Source organism: Dromaius novaehollandiae, chromosome 4 (genome assembly GCF_036370855.1).
Source record: "Dromaius novaehollandiae isolate bDroNov1 chromosome 4, bDroNov1.hap1, whole genome shotgun sequence".
NCBI lineage: Eukaryota > Metazoa > Chordata > Aves > Casuariiformes > Dromaiidae > Dromaius > Dromaius novaehollandiae.
In genome coordinates this window covers 57655109-57672304 of record NC_088101.1, presented here as the reverse complement: position 1 = coordinate 57672304, position 17196 = coordinate 57655109, and the positions used below count along the sequence as shown (strand labels likewise).

The window sequence follows — 17196 nt, the reverse complement described above, 5'->3', positions numbered from 1 at the left end:
GAACATGACTAAGTAACAGTTATTTAGTATGTCTTATAGTAATATAGTATATATAGTAATATAGTAATTATAGTAATTAAAAAAATAAGAGTCGCCATGAATTCATCATATGCCAAGTTTAAAACAAAAGGATATATACTTTTCCAGATGTACAGTTTAAATCAAGAATTCATTGCCATCAGATGTTTGGATATAAACATGCTAAAGACTCTAAAAACAGTTAGACATGGAAGAAAGATCTGTCAGGCGCTATTACCATAATGATTTGGGTGCAACTTCAGACTCACAAAGTCTCTATGCTATAAGGTTATAGAAAAAGAAGATAAATAAACATGAGGCACATCTTCCTCTTATTTATGTTTTATACTTTCACTGTCATTACCGTCAGAGATGCAGGGTATTGGGCCAGACTGATCTTAGTTTCTACTGAATCAGTACAGCAGTTCTTTTATTTGCTTTATATCTCAAGAAAGCTGTGTTTTCTCGATGGAGAAGTTACTAGGTGCTTTTTGATGCGATAATAAAAATTCATCTTTTTAACTGATATGATTCTTAAAGAGAGAATGTGCTCAAGAGTTACTAGCTTACTTCTCTAGTAAGTAATGTAAGGTGGATTCCTGAGATGAGATCTAGACATAGTCACGCAATCACTGCTTTTTTGAATTCAACATAAAGAATCCTCAATGTGAATGCAGAAATACCAAAGTCATAGCTTACAGCTTTTCTCTTTGGCTGCCAAAGGAGAATGAAGAGCATTTAGAAGAATGACTTAATATTGTCCTTTACTGGTTTGTGGAAGGAAATGTTCCTCCTCCTTCAACCAACCCAGTACAATATGTAAGGAATTGTTCTCCATGCTGTTGCCCTTTAATATCTCAATATCCTGACCCTCTTCAAATGAGTGTTTTGGTAGTCTGAGGAACAGATGCTGTGCTTACAAGAGTGGTGATTTTCTCTAATCTCTTGAGCAGTGCCTGGCTGCTAGACCTAGTCCTGTTGCTAGACCTATTTGTATTGTTTTGATACAATTAGATGAAATCTTCCTTTCCAGCCTCAGACATGAGAAACTCCTTTGTTTTCTAACTTTATTATTAATAAATAATTTTATTTTAAATACTTGCATATTTTTTTTCCTCATTCTGTTTTAAAATCTGGGGGATTGTGAAACGGCATGGTATATATAGTTTATATTCTTTCACCTGTATATGAGCTGCAAACAATGCTTCCTCTGATTAGTAGTTTGGCTGCTGTGGTCTTCTGCGTAAAGAGCAGGTTAATACTGCAGCTTCTGAAGAAACACGAGGGAAATGTTCTACAGAAATAATTAGTTTTCTAAAATATTACTAACTGTTGAGGAGATATGTTTTCATGTATTTGAGAAACATCAGCTTTAATATTCCATCTAATCTAATTACATCTAATCAGACAGTTAATCTGTCTTCAAAATTTTACGTTTTTTTACATTTTTACAAAGGATTGGCTTAATAAGTAAAGTTTATATAAGGAAAAAAATGTATAGGGGATTTTGGAAAATGATCCGTCAGTTTGGTTTGTGGAAGATACCGTGATGACTGTGATTCAAAGAATCAGAATCCACTGATTTTGTCATCTTCCCATAGTAAAATCTTTTCAGAATTCAGTTCTTACAGCCTGGAAAGAGAATTTTATGTTCATATTATAAAATGTTATGAAATGCTCGGATAGAAACAATTAATTTTCAAGATAAATACATCTTTGTAAAGAAATGTGTAAAAATTTTTCTAACAGTTTTAGTTGTTTTGATTTACCTACATTTTTAAGAACATGCTTATATATTTCCTACACAAAAAACAGTTTTCCAAATTTACCATTATTGTTTTCAGTATTACTGTCGTTTTAAAGGATAAATGCTGTAACAGACAATCTTTTGCAGGTGACCTGTTTTTCTTGAGTGCAAGAAAGCAAGTTTGAGGTGTGTTTGCAATGACCACAGCTGCAGAGCGAAAGTTCATTAATCTCAGGAAACGTCTAGATCAACTGGGCTATCGGCAACCGTTGGGAGTGGAGAGCTTACCTCTGGTGGAAAAGCTTTTTAGGTATTCAAAATGGGATTTGCTAAAAAACATAATAGTCATATGCATTTTTTGATTATGACATATAAGTGAAAATGCTTAGTCTGAGGATTATTTTTAAGTAATGTTATCTCAAAGCTAATGTTTTGTTCCTGTGTGTCTGAGGAGGTCAGATGGATTTGCTTAAGCAATGAGAACATCTTAAGGTTTAATTTAAATTGGTAGAATTGTTAGATAGTTTTAAGGTTTATGGTCTAAGAAAATCCTACATTTAGCCTCTTAAGAGAACTGATAGTTCTCTTATATAAGAGTTAAATAACTATATAATAGACCTATATGAGAGTTCTCTTTTATATACTAATAGTTTTCTAAGATAATAGCTACTATTGATATGTGATTAAAAGACACACTTACAACTGGTCACATTTGCTGATGTCTGAACTGTGACTGAAGAGAAAATGTTCACAGCTCAGTTTTTTATGATTCCATTTGGAGAAGTATATGCTCAAATTTGCTGTCTCTGCAGTTGTTATAGATAACATAACAGAAGAAGACCAAGCTTTCAGGTGACCTTAATATTTCTGCCATTTCATGGCTTCGATGCCATTAGGAACATAGTAATTTCCATGGTAATCCCATTATATTTGACTGAATATGCTCTCGGGTTAATATTCTGGTTCTAGTGCTACTTAGCATCTAATACAGATGAAAGATTATTTCACATCTGCCTGTATAAAGTTCTGTCTTCCACATTAAGTCTCATTCTGATATTTAACAGATAAGTTTAATCTTTTAGTCATTGATTTTGATATTATTTTCACAAAAATGTTTATAGCTACTTATCACTAATCTCTTATGTAGCTTTTGATCTCCACATAGGTAGCAGTAGCCTTCTGATGTTTTTGATTCCTGTGTTTATGGGAACTTTCTGCTGTGGTTAGCGGTACTACAACTTAAGTAGTGTTTGGAGGAAAAAAATTAACTTGTCAGTTTTGAATTTCTCTATGTAGAAAAGAGAGTTTACTCGATCATCAGATGCAAGCTCTTTATATGCTTTTTCCATATCTTGAATTCGTTTTGCATATTTGTCCTGTCCTTTCTTGTTTACTTTAACTGAATGATTCCAATCTTTCAGTTTTTCTTATATGAATGTTATGAATATTCTCTTTTACTGTAGAACAAATGGGTTCAAAGAAGGACAATATGGTCAACAGTTTTTTTTCCTAAAGGTCAAAATAAAAAATTGCATCTGCAATTTAAAGTTTGATAACATTTCTAACGTGTCTCATGTTCCTTGATTCTAGTGACCTTGTCCATACAACAGAGAGCCTGCGCAGTGCAAAGTTATCTGCTGGAAAGATTGAAAAAGAATGCAGCAATTATGATGCTATTTTGGAACCTTATAAAACAGAGAATGCTAAACTTACCAGGGAAAATAATGAACTCCATTTAGAAATACTAAAGTTGAAAGAGCAATCGGATCGTCATGTTAAAGGTAATATAAAAATTGTGATGCTTTTTTGATCCTTTAGTGTCAAAATAAAATTGTGGACAAATCCCTGACCCACAAATTCACATATGTGTATTTATGTGTGTGAATTGAGGTTCATGTACAGATATTCCTGTTCCAGTTAAAAAGCTTTTGAGCTTTTCCTGCACTTCGTTGTTTTAATTAAGCATGAAACCGTTTGAACCTTTTCACGTATACTTCCATATCTTGAAATCCTACTTTTTAATTAAAATACAGAAATACTGTTGTAAAATGTGCCTTTATTCTACAAAGGGTTTTTATTTGTATAAATATATATAAATACATACTTATTTTTGTGTGTGTGTGTGTGTATATGTATGTATAGTCCTTTTTTAGTTCTCTTTTACAATATTTCACTCAGCTGATACAAAATTAATTCATTCTTTTAAAAGAAAGCACTGAGGTTTTTAAAGCCAAAGTCACGGAAGCAGCAAAAGTTATGACAGTTAATATGTTGATAAATCTCGCTTCTTTAGTTTGATTTCTTAATGAAACAAAGCTCTTGTGATTATGCTGTCTGTCTATTATTTTTGGTAACTTTTGACCCTATTGAGCAGCTTCACCCATATATGATAGGGGAGTTGAAATCTCTAACCATACCAAGGTCCTACAGGATTTTTGGAAGGAGGGGAAAAAAAAAAAGCCCTCTCCTGCCCTCCTTGAACCCCCCCTCCCCCAAAACCCAGGATGGTAGAGAAGAGAGCTGCTACTTAACATGAAAAGGGAGGGAGAACTCCGACAGCGGCCTTCTGGCCAGTCAACACATCTAGGTAGACACTAACTGCAGCACAAGCTCTTTTTTTATTGGCCTGCTGGCTAAGCAACATAAAAGGCAGGGAAGAGTTCTGAGGTGGGTAGTGATAGGAACATGAAGGGAAACCCAAAGTGATTATGCTGTAAGGTAAAGAATATAAATCCATAGTTAAATAATTCTGCTTACTGAGGTTATTTGTTTATTGTTGGTGCTGTAAGTAGTAATTCATCACAAGGTTAAGACATTTTTTCCTCTACTAGCAAAATACAGTTCTGTCTTGCACAGCTTAATCTTCTGTACAAAGGCTATGTTTTTTTGACATGGGGCAGTCACAGTAGTCCGTGTGTCTCCATTTGCCATCATGTGGAGTTAGACTGACCAGGGCAAGAGAGAATAGATACCCGTATCTAGCTATTGCAATATGACATAGGTAGCTGTGCCAAGAATTCTTCTAAATCAAGGGGAGCAGTGCAAGTATAGCAAGTACATAAAATGAGTGCAAAACAGAAGTTCAGACTTTTTACTCTTATATTCTCAACAATTTGGCAGAACTAGAAATGCTGGAGAAGAGTTATTAGAGTTATCTGTAAAAGAATATAAAAGCTACATGCAATATTTAGGACATTGGAAAAATTCATCCTACGGAAAAGAACATAGGATTGTTATATGTCTATATTGATGCTATGAGGAAGAATAATAATGAATGATAAGGATAATACTACTTTTTTTCTTTTTCCCCTCCCCATAAAAGATTTGAAAGCTACCTTAAGGAAGGTTGAACATGAAACATCTGACTTGAAATTTCTGAATAACCAGTACCTGCATAAAATTAAAATGCTGGAAAAAGAAAACAAAGCCAAGACTGAAAAAATTCAACAGCTTCAGGAGAAGAATTTACAAGCAGTGGTGCAAACACCAGGTAAGTGTAAATAATCATAGATATTTTTACTTTTCTGTAGGTTTTTTTTTTGGTTCTTTCAGACATTATCTTCTTTTTGTATAAAAAGAGGGCTTATTACAATAAAATAACACTGTCCAGCACAATGACATTACCTTTCGAAACTTTTGACTCTGAGGTCTGGTTGTGGTATAGGCAGATTTGAATAAGAACCTGGAGTCAATAGAAGACTATTAAGTTAAAACATGACTGGAAAGCTCAATCAACAGCTAGTTTTCTAATGCTGCCGCTAACTTAGTCAGAGGCAGGTCCTGTTTGATGCTTGGATCTTCTTGACAGTTAACTGATGATATGTGAGTAACTAATTCAGATTTTTGTAATCAAGATCCAGCAGTAGCAGGTTACAAACAAATAATCCAACCCTCTGGAAAGCTAACAACATTTAAAGTGTCTTTCGATAAATTGAAATGTACTGGATGTAACTTTTAGATCAGTTTCTTTCTCCTTTGCTTTCTTTTCTTTGTCTTTTTTTTTTCAAATTAAGGGAAATAATGAGAAGTATTTTGTGAAATTTTGAAGCTAAGTCTTTTCTGTCTTAGTCATTTGATCACCTGTGTAGTTTTGGGATCTGAAAGAAATTAGTATGTAGTTAGGGGAAAAAAATACTTTTTTTTTTTTAAACATCTTTTTGCATTTCGTATCTTTCACTTCAAAGATGCTGTGTTACACCTTTTTCTGTGTCTTTGTTCATACTTACTCCTCTGTCTCCTGGGATTTTTCCATCACTGCATATAGTGTGATATTATTTATTTGTGTAATGAGAAGTAATTGTTCCCTCTGGAAATAGTATTATGTTTTATTTTGCATTCAAGCAAATAACCTACTCTGCTTTGATATGTCTATGATGCAAATTTATTAATTTGCTGAAATGACAAGAGACTAGAAGGAAAAGAAATATTAATAAACAATGCAGAAGTCATAAAATAATTCTTAACTGTGAAAACAAAATGATTTTTGTGATGTTTTAACTTTTTTAGTTGCTTTCTTTAACTGCCAGTGGAACTGGTTACTGTACTGGTCAATCACCCACTTTCCTAGCCCCTCTCCTACTAATAAATTGTCTTTTGTCTACTTACTTCTCCTGTTCTCTATCTTCTTACTTTTGTCTAGGTTGCTAAATAGTGGTTTTTCTTCCTCTAAAAAGCCAAAATCTTTTTTTCTGTAGCATTTTGTAGAGTCCAATGCTTACAGCTACTGTTTAAACTGGAGGGAAGGTTAAACAGTAACAAATTCTACAACTTGGAGCTGTAGAATATTTAGGAACCTAAATATTCAGGGAAATTAATTATGCTGGAATTCACATATTTCCTTATTTTAAAGGTGGATTGTGACAAAACTGATACTAACCGTCAAGAATGGCGTTGTTAGCCACGTAGAACTTTCACCAGCTTACATCACTAGGATAAAATGATGGAACATGCCAGTTCAGAAGTAGCTGAATAAATATGAATTTTCTTTATATATAAAATATAGAGAGTCCCTTGTTTTCATTTCAAGTAAAATGTTTGGGTTTGGGCTTTTTTAGGTGGCAGAAAAAGAAGCATTCCATTCAGACGTCAACGCATGCAGATAGACCAACCTGTCCCCCCATCAGGTATTAGTGCCTATCCAGTTCCTCAGCCAGAGGACCCTTATATTGCAGACCTTCTTCAGGTGGCTGATAATCGGTAACTTAAGTAATTTTTAAATTATAAATGTTAAATATCTGCTGCTGTGATTTCTTTTTTTTTTTTTTTTTTTTCTCTTCTGCCTTTCAGAGGTGAGATGGTGTTTCATGTTGTTTCAAGTTCTTAGGTAGGATTCTGCTTTGTGATTGACAGTGCTGCCTATGGCAAAGTTGCAATGAGTATTTAATAAGCTGCTTACTTCCTTAAAGAATTTCTCTTAAGATTTCTTTATTGGTTTTACTGTTATACCAATTTTTAAATCAGGTATTCTAGAAAGAAACTAGGTGTAATTTTATTTGCAAAGTGTATTTATTTTGGAAGTCTGTAGTAATCTTGATTATGTAATACGGGCTTGGGGCCCTGTATTGAGAGGCTCAGATCAATTTAAAAAATTTATTTCTGATTTTCTTATTTTGAATATATCTCAAACAACATTTTCCTCATTAATACTTTGCATTAAAAAAACTTTTTTGTTATTGAAACTTTTTTGGGGAAGCAAAGAGATAATACTAATGCCGAATTGTTATGCATGTATAATTTTTCCATGAATCCATGTATACAATGTATTACTACATTTCAGAATTCATGAACTTCAGTCAGAAGTAACAGAACTACAGGAAAAATTGGAGATATCTGAACGTGGAATGAAAAATTATAGCAAACAGGTATGCTTACAGGATTTTTTATTATTTGGCTGTATTAGTCATTGCGATAGCCTTGATTATAATTTGTATATTAACCTCAGTGGAAAGCATTGAAGGTCTTGTGAAAAACATTTATTTTAAATCCCATAAATTGAGTTATTTCTTTCCTCTGCACTTTTTTGATTTTATACTTTTTGAGACACCAGCAATACTAAAATACTTTTAAATGCAGTGATACTCCTACTGCTCTTGTTAATGTATTTTGCATATTAAAATTTACATTGAAAGGCGTATTTTTGAGAATTGTAAGTAGAGTTTCTGTGTGTTGAGGGTTTTTTAGTGCATACTCATCAATTGCTTGAAAATCATGATCTGATTTACAGATACGCTAGAAGGATATATGTGTATTTTTTCACAGTTTCGACCAGTTATAGTTTTTGAATTTTGAGTTTTTAAAATTAATCTATGGCCAACAGATCTTACAATATTTAATTAGAATGGATCAATAAGGTGTGTATTATCTTTAAATGAGGAAATCACACTGGTTGTTCTTGTGTTATTATATCTTTCAATATTTGGGGATTATTGGACACAATCCTCTTTTGTTCTCAGCTTGGTTTTCCTCTTCTAATTTTCCCTGTTTTTCACACTGATATAGTCACTGAACAGAATTATCTGGTTTAAAAGCTGGTTCCGCAAATTTAAATGCTAGCCTCAGGTGGTTAATTTAGAACATCTATTAGTTTCACTTTAAATGAAAGCTGTTGGTTTCTCTTCAAGCAAATAATCTGATAAGAATCTTTTTCAGTATTTTTTCGCAAACCTAGCTTTTACCTTTGATTCACTTATTTTTATTTCAAAGAAATCTCTTTGTTCAGCAAAATCCAGAAATCAAAAATAATTGGATATTAAAAAGAAACATGACATTATTGGGTGCATCTTTTCTTACTGAATGCTACATAAGTGTTTATTTGAACAAATCTGTAAAACAGTGTAGAAGATAATAAAGGACTAATGTTTTTTCCTCAAAGGTTGAGCTAAGAGATAAAGAAATAGAGCGTCTAGTGCTAGCATTGGATGGCGGTCGCTCTCATGATGTTATATCTCTGGAATCAAGGAGTAAAAGTAATGAGAAGCTTATTGCCCATTTAAATTTACAGGTAATGGATTTATTATTGGTGGTTAGTGAAAGCTAAAAGTACTGGCAATCTTACAAAAACAAACAAAAAAAAAAAACCTTTCCAGCTCTTTTTAAAAAAAATCGCTGTTGGATATAAACTCAGTTTAACTTGCTTTGCTTTTTCAATAACAGTGTTTCCTATTTAAAGACATTTCAGTTCTTAGTTTAAAAATCTTAGAAAGTTTTTCATTTAAAAAAAAGGAATTCACATGTGTGTATAGTAATGTTCATCTAAGAGTATTCAGAAAATTTCTATATAATAAACTGTTTTGACTAAGTTTGAAAAGATTTATTTTCTTTTCAAAACTTTGTGGTTTTTTGTACATTCTGTTTATATTTTAGAAACTGACAGTGTGTAAATATATATATGATGAGGAGTAGTCCTGCAGGTAATCCCATGAGATAGTGGGGGATCCTACTTGTTGAATTGAAATGGTCCTCACCTTTCCTCTGACATAGACTTGCAAGGAAAGAATAAGCTTGAGATACGAATGGTTATGTTCAGTGTGCATAGTGGCACACATTCAGTATTGGTCTCAGAATAAGGATTTCTAAATGAAATGTAGGGCATGCTAGACTACAGATCAAGTAAAGCCCATCCATGTATACACACCATCAATTCTGTTTTTCCAGCTGAGTTTTTTTTTGTATACCAGTGGTGCATGATGTGCAGTGGCTTGCAGAGTCGAGTTGCAGAGCTTATTAGCTTGGGTTCAGTGCTGCAAGAATACAGATGAGCTATGACTTTGGAAGCAGTACAGCTATGTTCGGTGATCCTGAGTTAGTAAGTCATGCTGCACAGAGAGTAGCAGCATAAAGCCAGTTTCGGTCCAGCAAGTCTATTTTTTCCGTCTTGGTGCCAATATACCACTTCCACTCTCTGGATATGGATGGATATCTCCCCAAAGTAGTATTTGTGAATGTAAAAGGGCTCAGGCTTGCTTTCCTGTCTACAGTAATAGTTCCTTCTGGAGTTTTGGGGAAAACGATGCTGAGATGGAAGTGACAGCACCTCTGTTATCCTGAGGTACATATATATTCAAGATATTTCAGGCTCCCATTTCCCTGGATAGTTTAATTTATTGTATATGTGTTTTTCCTCCTGCTATATGTCCCCATCTTCTCTTCCATTTACTGAGGGAAATACACTGTCAAAAACAGAATATCTGTAGAGCAGGATTTCTGGGGATGTTGTGTTTAAGATGTTGAGATGTGTTGGGGGCAAGATAGGTCTTAGGAATCTGATAAAGCTTCATTTTCATGAAAGAGTAATGATGAGGCTAAGCCCAACTAATATACCAGAAAAGTGGACAGAAGAAACTTTCCTCACATCTTGGGTAATTTAGGAAAGCTTTGAATACACTAGGTCTACTGGACTGATGCCTGGCACAGGTTTCTATGCAGGTCTCTGCTTTTCAGTACTTTACATTTTTAGAATAAACCTCACGTTTTGGTAGGTTATACAAAGAACATGGTGCAGTAGTGAATTCCTTCACTGTGCACCTTTATAAAATCATTTTTCCATGTTGATAGTTATTGTGTTCTAAAAATAGAAAATATTGCCATTTTTTAACAGAATGTCTTTTTTTTTTTATTACGAGGTAGAGAGACTATTTTGGAAGATCTGGAGGATCTCTTACTATCTTGTTTGACAATACATATTAATGTTTTAATGAAAAATATCTTTTAGGTTGAGTATCTTCAGCAAACAAAGAAAGAGCTTGAAAATCGCATTCAAGATCTGTTGGACACTAAACAAAATGTGACTAGTGAAGTAGTGCAACTAAGCAATAAAAACGAAGAACTGTGTCAAGAACTAAATGAAATAGACCACTTGGCACAGGAGTTGGAAAGACACAAGGAGATTGTGCTTGAGACTGCAGATAAGGAAATAGGAGAAGCAAAGGTAATCACTAACACTTTACGATATGAAAGTTGTGTTCAACTCTCAGGTGGTTTTATACTTTTTAGCTACGACAAACTACATATTGACTTGTATAAGAAGATTAGAAGGATTTTTTTTTTTCCAGTTTACATAGTACTATCTAGAATTTCTTCCTGAAAGATGATTCATCACAGCAGTTTGGGCTTGTTAGTGTATTAGGTGACTGTATTTAATTTAAGAAGCATTTTTAGTCTTTCTTCTATGAACTCAGTATGAAACAAAATTCTGAGATTCTTGAAACTATTGGTATGTAATAGGCAAGCGTTGCTTGTGTTTGGATGTTTTTTTCCTTTGAGAAGTCATGCAGTAATTCATTTAATTGCTGCATTCAAAAAGAATATGTGTGTATATGGAACAAATTTTATGTGCTTTGAATTCTTAGGAGCTTTACTGGATATGTGTACTTAAAATCTGCCAATTTACAAGGAAGTAATTATTTTATTTCCTACAAAAATAATTTATATATAATATGATTCCTTTTTTTTTTTTTTTGGTAACACAGGAATTGTTGTCATTTTGAATATGTAACTTTTAACATGTAGCTTAATTTTGGTTGATAGAAAGAAATTGAAAGAAAACACAGTGAAATACAGGATCTTGAAGAAACAATAGCAAGACTGAAGTCAGTAAGTAAAATTAATTTCAGTTGAAGTATCTTCAAAAAATTCCTGATACAATTTCCTCTTTCCACTTACCATGTCTTGTTTGTAGCACTTTTATCATAGTCATCCAGATGATTCTTTCCTTTGTTATAAAAATTACCACGACTTTGCTTTTTTTTTTTAAAGCAGAAAACTTATATTACCCCAAAGTTCTATTAAACTAATGTAATAAATTTAACAGCTAAAGGAGCTACGTCATATTGTCACAAAATAAGCTGAAAGATTGCAAAGTATGTCAAAAGTAGTGCTTGCTTTGATTCAATAAAAACTAGTATAAAAACAATGATGGCTTTCAACAAATGTTAAAGTGTAAAACATCCATGTTAAATTATGTAGTGAAGTCTAACAAAACTTTTTCTGAACATCTTTATTGGCACTTTTTGTAATACTGCTTTTTATTTCAGGAGTTGTGTTCATGTCGTAGAGAGAAAGAAAGACTGAGTGAAGAACTCTTTGGAAAATCAGATGATAAAGAGAATCTTGAACTATTGTTAAACCAGCTTGAACAAGAGAAACAAAGACTGTCTGAAAAAGTAGGGAACTTAGAAATAAAAGGTAAATTATCAATATAGGTTCCTTTAAATGATCTTTCTATAATTTTTGAGATAGTAAAATCATATTTAAGATACAGCTAATAGTAGTAAGAGATTTGATATGTGTCAGATAAAAAGCACAGTAGTTCTTCAGTCCTTCTCTTGGCTTTGGCAGGCTGCCATTAGGTTCCTGCCTGGAGCCATCTCTTCTCCAGGCTGAACATGCACAGTTCGCTTACTCATTCCTCACAAGGCAAATGCTCTGGTCCCCAACCAGCTGGGCGAGTCCAGGGGAGGACCAACAAAGTTTATCAATGCCTGTCTTGTACTAGGGGGGCCAAAACTGGACACAGTATTGTAGATGTGGTCTGATGAGTGCTGAGTAAAGGGGAATAATCACATCCCTCAGTCTACGCCTCTGTTGGTACAGCCCAATATGCTGTTAGGCCTCTATTCCTGCTGGAGCGCATTGCTGACTCACATTTAGTATACCATGAACCAGAACCCTTACGTCCTTTCCAGCAGACCTGCTGCAGGGAATTAGTTCATCCCAAATGCAAATGTCTTTATGGAATTTCGTGGGGTTCCTATACAGTTAATTGTTTTTATTTCTTTTTCTGCAGAACGAGAACTTGTCCTAGAAACAGAAAAAATAAGATTAGGATATGGTATAGCCCTAGGAGACAAATCTCCATCTCGTCTAGATGCGTTTGTAAAGACTTTAGAAGATGATAGAGATTATTATAAGCGAGAACTAGAATATCTTCAGAAAATGATAAAACGAAGGTCTAGCCCAAGCCGTAGGACTCCAGAAAAGGTACTGTCCCTGTTGTCAAGACAAGCTGAAAAAATATTGGAAATCCTATAGTTCCCTTCAAGGATCTATCAAATGTGTTTTCAACTTCAGCATCAGCAAATGACTGTAGTAATCTTTTAATTTATATTATTAACAAAAAATAAATTAAAAATAACTTCACTGATGTTCCTCTCAATTATCCTATTCGCATTTTATAGTAACATTCATTCATTATTGATCATTTTGTTTAAAATAGATACAATTGGATGACAAAGAAACAGAAAATGTTTGAAGTTTTATTGTTAGTTTTTCATTTCATCACTTTTATGATTAGCTGTTATCGTTTGAATTATACCAAAAATGCCAGGCTTTGTTCTGGAATTACAATTTATTATATATGTATTTTTCATGTATTATTACTACTGTGAGTTTTTTCTTTCTTTTATTACTTAATTATCCAAATATTTTAATGTATATTTTAACATAAATTTTATTAATCACTTTGCAGAGTGAAGATCTTAGATTGGTCACCAGAGAAAGAGATGAGCTACAGTCCATGTTAGACAGATTTGAAAAACACATGACAGAAATTCAATCCAATGTGAAATTATTGACTGCAGAAAGAGACAGATTAAATGTTCTTTATGAGCAGGTAAAAAGAGATTGTTTATAACTGGCATTGAATTAACTAATTAACATATTCTGTACTATTGTTTATTTAAAAAGGGGAAAAAAACTTCTCTCCATGATAGAACTTGAGGAGTATAGACCTGTTAGAATATAACCAAGAATAATAAAATATATAGCTATTTTTGTTCATTTTTAATAAAATGGTGTGTTATAAAGAGTATTAACTGCAAAGCTATTCTAACTTACTGTTCTGGCATTTGGAAAGAGCAGGAGAAAGATCAGGAAAGAGTCATTAGAATGCATGAGAAGGTAGAGTGAGAATATAGGTTGGGAAGCAAGCAAGAAGTGGAAGTAACTGATAAGAAAAATAGAGTGAAGTTAGGCTGTAGGTGGAACGATATAAGTTTGTTGGGAGGATACTCATGCCTCTGTGAATTAAGATTTTGGATGTCTAGGGAAGAACAGGAGTATAATAGCACTTCTATTACAATAAAAACATTTGAACTTACTCTCATTTTGTTAGTGTATATGTGTTAATTGGAATCCATGTATGCTAATAAACAATAAACTTTTGAAGTCTCAAGGTGAATTAAACAGATTAAGAAGAGAAGCAAAACACAATTTACTTTCTCAAAGTCATGTGGAAGAGGAAAGAGATATCGCAGTGACTGACTTCAGAAGACTAATGGCAGAAAAAGAAAGCCTAAGAGAAAAATTAAAGGTATTTTTTTTTTTTTTTTTAAGCTTCATTGCTTTCAGTGAAGTGGTATATAGGAAATTTTGGCTTATTTGATGATACTGTTTTTGTCAGGCTGTCTGTCAGTTCCCCTTTTCAATAACTTTCAAACTTGTCTGATATCAAACTCACTTGAGAGAGCTGGGTGATTTGACTGAATTATCAATGAAATCTCAGTCTCTGTGTGGGGATAAGGAGAGAGCAATATGCTGTAAATGCCTAAAGGTAAGCATGGCATCCTGATGTGAAGGATCCAGATGTGAAGCCCCAACCACAGAATTTATCCTTTTTCATTGTTTATGTTCCACTTTGAAGATGCTTGTGTATCACTTATAGCGCTTATCCCACAATCTGGGGACTTGTGTTCTGTGTAATTTATGGATTTTTTGATACAAATTAATCTTTAGTTATTGATGGTTATTTTGTAGTAGAGTATATTTTAAATGACATATAACTCAACCATGAAACATAAATGCATAGCAAGCCAAATTTCATTATTTCTAACTCTTAAAAAAAATACTTGTTGACAGAAGTAATAATTTTGATGTTACTGTGATTTTTTGACATCTAGCATTAATGTGTAATGTTTTACTCAGTTAGAATTAAGAGCATACAATTTGGGGTGCTTATTTTCCCCCCTTAGACTCTATTATTGGGCCATTATTATAATGTATACAGGTTTTGAAAACTTTCTGAAAATCCAGAATTTTAAAAATCATCATTCTTGGATTGATCAAAGGGCATACATATGTCAAGAGAGACTATACTGGATGTTTTCATAGCTTGATTTACTACTATCAAAATAGAGAACTGGGGTGTATCAGAGTGCAGTGAGTAACTCTGACTTCTGTACTAACACATGTCCATGCACAGGAAGAGATGTGCTTCCAGTTCCATCCTTTCTTGTAGGTGATCATGTGTACTTCAGCACAACTTGGCAGGTGAAAGTATTTAGTTATTTCAGTAGTATCTGCTGTAGTACAACTGTTCAGAAAGCTGACCAGCAGCATTTTCTGTGTACACCATGTTGAAATATCTTGAATAGCTGGGTGATGCTTGGGTGTTTTTTTTTAAACTTACAGGTATTTAGTAGGAACTTATTTTTGGATGTTGTGTATCATTGTGAACTGTGTTTACCAAAGCCCATTGAGGGAAGAGGAGGAAAGTCTTAGTTTATACTTTAAAGAATTATACATAGAAATTCATCTGTGAAAGGACATCAAGAACTAGGCTCTCTGAAAGTTTAAAAAAAAAAAAAAAGGAAAACCCTGTCCTGCCAGTAAAATATAATAGCAATATAGTCATCTGTTTCTTTTTCTCTTTTTTTTTTTTGCCTGCCTGATGCCTGAATGCCTAAATTTGTGCCTTTTTTTAAATTTACTTAAGATGCTTTGCATCTGACATTATGAGAATGTCAGGTTTGTTTTGAGTTGTTCATAGTCCTTCAATATCACTTTTGTCTTAAACACCCCATTGTGAACAGTGAGCAGGAAATCTAGGTCCTACTGACATCCAGAAAGAGTTTCCCATTGATTTGTGTAGAAACAGTTATCTCCCTAGCCCAGAAATATTTACTGTTATATACGAATATTAACTTTGATTGTGATTTGGATTTCTATTGATAGGGTTAGGTTATAAAGACAGGACAGCAGTAGTAGATTCGTTTATAAAGGGAAATTCAGCTAGAGTGTGACTATAAACTGCAGTTTAAAAAACCCATATGATAATTTGAAGTGTATCTAGGCAAAAATGTAAAGTAAATATGCCCATGTACAGAAAAATATATTTGTATAAACAGTGCCTAAATAACAAGAAGTATTGTTTCAAAATCACTTCTGCTAAAATGGAATTGTGAGGAATTTTAAGATATGTAGTTAACATCATGTCATCCTAAACTTTGGCTATATAGGTCTTTTGGTTGCATCATTGCACTTAAACTACTTTGAAAGCAGTTCTTTTGTATAACCATGTAAAACTTCACTTCTGAAAATCTGTGCAAAGCATAATCCAGATAGATTTGTTGTTTATGCTTATTCCAGGGAGAAATCAAAAATCTTTCTCTTTTAAATAATAAAAGAAGAAAAATTGCTTGGTTCTTTCCTTTAGTTTTAGCAAACAATTAGTGCCTGTTTATTAAGACAGTCAGAATTCAAAGACTTTTAGATAACTAAATCAAAGTACAGATATAACCTGAAAAGTGACTCTAATTTATATAATAAGGACACTAGTTTTCACCTGTGTTATTTAGTTGATATCTATGTCAGAAATGTTCACATGCAACTAAAAAGTTTTTCCTAAAGCCAACCATGCAAGTTCAACCAGAGGTTGTGAGCCCTTTTTAGTTTCAGAGCTCTGTGTACGTTTTGGAAAGTGGATAGTTGCAAAAAATATATATGTTAATTAAATAAATGGGTATAGTTTGGAACACCTGCAGTGAGCAACACTGCTGAATGCAATGTTTTTGACACTTTTTGAGCAAAATGTCACCTCAGTTTAAAGTGGACTTTATTTCTTGTAGTCTTTTAAAGCCTCATTATCCCATAACGAAAAGAAAACTTTTTCTTCTCTGTAACCTCAGACAGTAAACAATGTATGCATATGCTAGAAACGGTGAAAACCAAATATTTTTAACTCTTTGGTGAAGCAAGCGTTAAGCACTGAGAGAAAGAAATACTGGCCTTAATAGCGCCTGTCTAGATTTAAAAATGCTAAAAGCATTGGTTTTTTTTTTTTTAGTTGCATATCCTCTCTCTGAAAAAGAAAAGCAGTAGCAAGGGTTGAAACAAATCTTGTTTTGATACTCCTGGAAGAAAAGGAAACTGGAGTAGTGCTGTCACTTCATATGTGAAGAGAATATTGTACAAAAAAGCATTATGCACAGCTGTTTAGGAAGTTTGAGAATTTGTTTAATAATCTCACTGCAGTTGTGCATTGAAGTGATACCAGACAAATCCTTCCAGACAAGATTTCTTCATAGGCTTGGAAAAGGACCAGTTAAGTTTGTAATATGCCTTACATTTCATGTTTCCAAGGTTGTATTTGCACAAATATAGTGTTAATTTCTTAAATTAATTTCAAATGACTTAGAACATTAAACTCTACTTGCTTG

General features: G+C 33.3%; 1 protein-coding gene across 8 annotated transcripts in view; it reads left to right on the top strand.

Annotated features, from left to right (window-relative positions):
- Nucleotides 1-17196, top strand: part of CEP135 (centrosomal protein 135) — a 40314-nt gene that overhangs the window by 2242 nt on the left and 20876 nt on the right. For 7 of the 8 annotated variants that reach the window (XR_010389065.1, XM_026093766.2, XM_026093768.2 and 4 more), the window contains exons 2-13: nucleotides 1913-2075; nucleotides 3356-3546; nucleotides 5088-5255; nucleotides 6820-6961; nucleotides 7542-7626; nucleotides 8637-8765; nucleotides 10476-10691; nucleotides 11291-11356; nucleotides 11797-11947; nucleotides 12549-12742; nucleotides 13230-13373; nucleotides 13929-14072. Coding sequence is in view for 7 of the 8 variants with exons in the window: in XM_026093766.2 (XP_025949551.2) it covers nucleotides 1963-2075; nucleotides 3356-3546; nucleotides 5088-5255; nucleotides 6820-6961; nucleotides 7542-7626; nucleotides 8637-8765; nucleotides 10476-10691; nucleotides 11291-11356; nucleotides 11797-11947; nucleotides 12549-12742; nucleotides 13230-13373; nucleotides 13929-14072 (1743 nt within the window). In the remaining variant the exon portion in view is untranslated. The remainder of the gene's footprint in view (nucleotides 1-1912; nucleotides 2076-3355; nucleotides 3547-5087; nucleotides 5256-6819; nucleotides 6962-7541; nucleotides 7627-8636; nucleotides 8766-10475; nucleotides 10692-11290; nucleotides 11357-11796; nucleotides 11948-12548; nucleotides 12743-13229; nucleotides 13374-13928; nucleotides 14073-17196) is intronic. The other variant, XM_026093769.2, reaches the window with a different exon arrangement.